The 5361-nt window shown below is 37.3% G+C and overlaps 2 protein-coding genes across 6 annotated transcripts in view; both read left to right on the plus strand.

Annotated features, from left to right (window-relative positions):
- smpd5 (sphingomyelin phosphodiesterase 5) overlaps positions 1-925 on the plus strand; it is a 7505-nt gene extending 6580 nt beyond the window's left edge. For all 5 annotated transcript variants that reach the window (XM_008285707.1, XM_008285708.1, XM_008285710.1 and 2 more), the window contains 2 exons: positions 196-355; positions 551-925. In XM_008285707.1, the coding sequence (XP_008283929.1) occupies positions 196-355; positions 551-652 (262 nt within the window). In that variant the 3' untranslated portion in view covers positions 653-925. The remainder of the gene's footprint in view (positions 1-195; positions 356-550) is intronic.
- A 1536-nt stretch (positions 926-2461) lies between these two features.
- On the plus strand, positions 2462-5086 carry malsu1 (mitochondrial assembly of ribosomal large subunit 1). The gene is made up of 4 exons (XM_008285712.1): positions 2462-2870; positions 3945-4120; positions 4212-4293; positions 4410-5086. The coding sequence occupies exons 1-4, from the start codon at positions 2540-2542 to the stop codon at positions 4562-4564; spliced, it is 744 nt and encodes a 247-aa protein (XP_008283934.1). The 5' UTR covers positions 2462-2539; the 3' UTR covers positions 4565-5086.
- Positions 5087-5361: the final 275 nt, after the last annotated feature.

Below are 5361 nucleotides of genomic sequence, written 5' to 3' on the forward strand. Positions count from 1 at the left end.
CTGATAAGCTTGTAGTCTTTTGTTTATTAGTGCATTATTATGAATTCCACTTGACCTTTGTCTCGCTGACAGAACGCTGTAATTTCAACAAACTGATGAAGCAGTAATGTTTCATATCTCGTGTCGGGAAAGGGCTCAATATAACGAGAACGTAATGACATAACAACCTGCTCTGTCTTCTGTGTGTCTCTGTAGAACTTTGGAAAGCGATGAGCTAAGAAAACAGTACATCTCTCCTCCCGTTCCTGCAGTGGGAATACCGATGGTTTACCCAGAAACTGGCCAGCCGTGGATCGGACGTCGGATCGACTACATCCTCTTCCGTGAAAACTCAATTTCAAAGCACTGCCGAACAGTACGTGTCTTTTTTAGTGTTTTCTCTTTCCTCTATTCGGTCCCTCCCTTTTGCTCAATTGCTCCTGTGTTTTTGAAGCTGAAGGCTACCGTTAGGCTGCCAAATACACAAATGATTCATGAAACCCTGGCAAATGGAAGGACTTCTAACAGTTTTTATAGTAATCCTCCACAAACTTTCCTTGTTTCCATCCAGGAAATTGAGGAGGTGACCTTTATAACCCAGCTGGCCGGCCTCACGGACCATATTCCTGTGGGCTTGAGACTGAATGTGACTATGGACTCTGCTGATGAATGAGAAGTAACTCAAACAGAAACCCCTGCTTTACTCTAGACAAGCACGACAATGTTTGGATTACATACTTGAACTCGTGATTTCAATGAATATGTTCTGACCAATGAGATTGTACCTCAGGTGGAATTTATGCGAATTTACTGATTTTTTTTCTAATGTGTGCGATTTTAACATTTTAATCTGTGCAAGCCAGAGGTGTTGATTTTTGTAAAACGATATATTTTTAGTATTTTTCATCCTGGAAATTTTCCTACAGAAATAAATGCAAGGAATGAATATGGTGTGTTTTGCCTTTAATTCACTATTAATTATGGGTTGCGTTATTTGAATAGGCCCATCTGACGCAGTGGAACAGCAGGGTTCATTTACTGCACGAAACTTTACACCCATGATAAATAATTCGTCACTAACGCCTAAGTAGTGCTGCACAGGGGAACAGGTTACAAGCAAGAATAGCCAGATGTCCTGAATGTGTGAAATGAATGGATATATTTTATTATAAGCAGATATACAGTGGTGACAAGTAATAGGATGCATTTATTCAAGTCCTGTTTTTACTTCGTTTGTGGATTTCTATTTTCTTCTGATTTATGCTTCGAGTTTACTTCCGTTCAGCGGTAAATGTTTTACTCTTTACTAAAACATTTATTTGATATCTTCAGTTACTAAAAATGTTGCAGATCTATTTTATTACATCATACAATCAACAAATACATTATGGTGTATTATTATAGATTGAAATAATACTTTATGGATTCCAGGAGAGAACAAATTCATTTTTTTTATCAAGTTTTATTTTGATTAAAATGTTTTTGGTTCAGTTTAGATTTCAGCGGGTTTGCTCGTTTTAGTTAGTAACTTTAGTTTTTCACTGTTCAAGAGTGTTACACTCTCGTTTTTATTTTAGTATGTTCTTTTTTTTTTAATGTATGGGGAGTAGTTTGTCATATTTTGTTTGTCAAATTTAATAATACTGACAAAATAATTTTCTTTTCTTTTAGTTTTGTAAGCACACATTATCAATTCAGCTATTTTTTTCCCCCCATAAAAACTTTTTTTTGTTGTTTTATTTCAGGTAGCTAAAAAGTTATTTCACACCTAGTTTTTAAGTGTAGTCAATAATAATCTCATTCTGCAGTATGTACAACACAAAGGGCTAAAATAACTTCCTTCAACAGCTGCAATACTTGTCAAATAACCCAATCTATGTTTTGAAATCCGACATTTTGCGAGTTCTTCTTCCACCACTGCTTGTGAAGTAGTTTTTCACAATCAAGGAATTTAATGTGTGATTTACAGTAAACACTGTCAAGTAGGGAATTTTTTAGAGAAGTACAAAAATACTTTAAAAAGGAAAGCAGTAAGCATTACAAGGCAAATAAACAGAAAGTAAAACAAATGCAGGGGATTTTAGGTAACACAAAGTAATAGACATATCCTACAGTTTGCAGTCCTTTGGGTATTATATTGAGATTCTTAGTTCAGTGCTGTAAAGTTCTTAGAACCCCCCAGCTTATGGTCCAGTGTGTGGTTGGAGTCGAATCAGCAGGTATTAGTCTTTGTGTGGAGAGTTTAAAAAGGCAGTTTGAGATTGAAAGACTGGCTTTGTGTCACAGATTTAAACCAAATCACCAGTTAAGCCAAAGTCATAATCACAGGGCAGTTTCTAATCCTGCTTTTTGAAACGCACTCTACTGTATTCTGATTTACAAAATCAGCACCGCTCTGGAGGCAGTGCCCTCTTTATTCCATAGAGGGCGCTCCTTGGATGTTTCAAGTGGAGCTCAGACACCAACGAAGAAGCCGCACGGACCAATCACAAGCCAAGGACAGAACTCATTTCCTGTTTTTAGCTCCCGTTAGACTCGTGCTTAGCGTTAGCTAACGTTAATGCAGCTTAAAATCATGAATGTTCTCTGTCGTTCGAGGAAACTGGTGTCGTCGCTGTTTCGAAATAACGTTTTAGTGGAGAAAGCGCAAGTTTTGGGGTCTTCGCTCCCCAATGCTCGGTGCTACAGTCTGTATCAAAGTCAACATTTAACCGCTAACGTAGCTTCATGTCAACACTGGCACCACGCAGCGTCCTTCAGCTGTCATGTTCACACAAAAAGATGTTATTCAGATAGTAGTGAATGGAGAAATTCAACGAGCACTGGCTTGTCTGAAGAGGAATCACATGAGATGGGTGACAGCAGCAGTAACAACAGCGTCCTCAGGCAGAGTAAGTAGCTCACCGTGTTTCCTCAAACACACCTGAACATTTAATTAAGTTGTCAAGCCGAAGTGATAAACAATCTGTAGCATCAGACACTCAGATGTGAGAATTTTCCTTATTATATATAACCATAAACCCCATCTTATTGATTAAATGTGTGCGTACATATAGTTTTCATATTATTCGACCATTACACCTTTGGAAATGACATGACATTTATAAAATATTGGTACCTCTTTAAATGTCAGACAGAAGGATCAGTTTGAAGACTTCACTTTGAGCTCTGGGTGTTCTTTAGGGCTAAAACCTATTTTCATTATTAAGGAAACTGCTGATTATTATTATTTTCCAATTCACTGATTTATTTATTGGTTATAGATTGCTTAATAGACTTGGGTAAATGGTTTGTTAAATATAAAACAGTTAGATTCCTCTAATCCTACAGGAAGGCATCAATCCTACAACAGAATTTTACTTGAATGACAATTTTCAGCAACATACAGAAAGATCTGAAAACGCTCTTTATAGTAACACTTGCAAATATACTTTTTTTTTTTTTTTTTTTTAAATGATAGAGGTAAAATACTACAATGTGAATGCTTAAAACACCTAAGGGCCAAACTGCATTCCCAAAAAAGTATATACAGTCTCCACAAACGTATTAACAAAGAAAAAAATGCAGATTCCCACATCTGAAAAGCTGCAACCAGCAAATGTTTATATTTTTTCATGACACCACGCACGTGATTAATATAATATAAAGATATTTGTTGATGATTTGACTAACCGATCAATTAGTTCTAGAAATTAGGATTGTTTTTGATCGATAAACCAAACAATATTGTAAAAATTAAAAGAATACCAAGCAGAATAATTCAGAATGGCTGCAGTAGTTAGCTATGTTCAGTCATATTAACCTACTTTAATGGATGAGGTTTTCCTTTAATGCTGGATTGCTTTAATTATTGCACAAAGTAGTCTTTTCCAAACTACATGCAGTGACTGAGGGGATGTCGTACCCACATACTGCTGAGTTTGAATATATCGCACTGAATGCTTCTTTCTGTCATTTCTGTCCAGGTTCCTCACAGACGTTCGATCTCGATGTGGTGGTGTCTCTGCTGCGTCAGGAAAATGCCGTGGACATCTGTGTGATCAAAATACCAGAACACATCAAATACGCCGAATACTTAATTGTCGTCAGCGGTATGTCGCCGAGACACATCCGTGCTATGGCGCTTTATGCCGTTAAAGTGGTAACGAGTCTTCATTTGCTCTTTGTTAGACGTTGATATGAGCACCTTGTAATCATCTTTAAAACTTACACAAAGGATGCTTTTTCTCCAGTACAAGTTTCTGAAAAAAAAGGGAGATCCACATGTGAAGACTGAAGGGAAGGATGCAGAGGATTGGATGTGTGTGGACTTTGGTGTGTATATATGTTTAGAGAATACCTGCATTTATCCATTTCATACTGCTGTTGAGGTGAACTGGTTCTTGTTTTTTGGTTACTAGTCTCCATTTTTCTTTTTGTTTTTTTTTCAGGTAAAGTAGTCGTTCATTTCATGCTGCCAGAGACCAGAGAGGTGTACGAACTGGAGAAACTGTGGACTCTCCGTGGCTATGACGAGCAGCTGAAGAACATGCCCGATGAGACGCTACCAGAAGATTTTATGCTTGGTGTTAAAGCCACAAAGTGAAAACACAAGACTAAAAGTTTAATCTGTGCCCAGATGTCCCATTTTATACTCCTTCTGAATAAGGTAATGAAAGTCTCAGATGTCTCCAGAATGCAGATTTTATTTCCAAATCGACTGTTTCAGTATCTGCACCTTTAAATCAAACTAAGCTACTGCTGCTCATGCCTCTTTCAGACAGAGAGTTGCCAGCACTTTTCTATCTGTCTAGTGTCTTCCAAGCAGACTCCCACAGTCTAAAAAAGTAGTATAATAATAACATCAGTAACTCATCCACAGTTGTTTGTGTGTATGTACACACAGGAGTATAATCAAGGACTCTGGTTTTTCTTATTGTCAAATTGTGACGTGCATAAGGGCTCTTAAGCTGATGTTTCTGAACTATTATGCGTCCTTTCTGTGAATCTGCATATGTGCAGACTTTCTTAATGGACTTGCTCTGAGCAAAATCGGTGACGTATAAATGCAACTGTCATTCTCTCCATCAAATGAACACAGAGCAAGCATGGACTGTGATGGTGATGGTGCATGCTTGCTCTGTGTTCATGCTTGCTCTGTGTTCATTTGATGGAGCAAGCATGGACTGTGATGGTGACGGTGCATGGATCAGACAGTATTTGTAAAATAGCAGTGTGTCGGTTTAAATGACTCTTGAGTTTGCTAAAGAAAATGTATCATTTTGATGGTTAAAAATAAATTATTTTATTACCATTTTTGATAACTGTTGTTATTTATCATTTTTTATGTGCTGTGGCAGGGCTTTTAGTCAGCCATGTTAACTAAAATATGTATTTGGCTTT

Source organism: Stegastes partitus, unplaced genomic scaffold (genome assembly GCF_000690725.1).
Source record: "Stegastes partitus isolate 25-593 unplaced genomic scaffold, Stegastes_partitus-1.0.2 Scaffold413, whole genome shotgun sequence".
NCBI classification, from domain to species: Eukaryota; Metazoa; Chordata; class Actinopteri; family Pomacentridae; genus Stegastes; species Stegastes partitus.

What these genes read in the sequence shown, in the direction of transcription:
- malsu1 (XM_008285712.1), top strand. Translation starts at nt 2,540, where the DNA reads ATGCAGCTTAAAATCATGAATGTTCTCTGTCGTTCGAGGAAACTGGTG. An exon ending in CAACAGCGTCCTCAGGCAGA is followed by an intron (nt 2,871 to 3,944) that starts GTAAGTAGCTCA and finishes ATTTCTGTCCAG; the next exon opens with GTTCCTCACAGACGTTCGAT. An exon ending in CGCTTTATGCCGTTAAAGTG is followed by an intron (nt 4,121 to 4,211) that starts GTAACGAGTCTT and finishes CTTTTTCTCCAG; the next exon opens with TACAAGTTTCTGAAAAAAAA.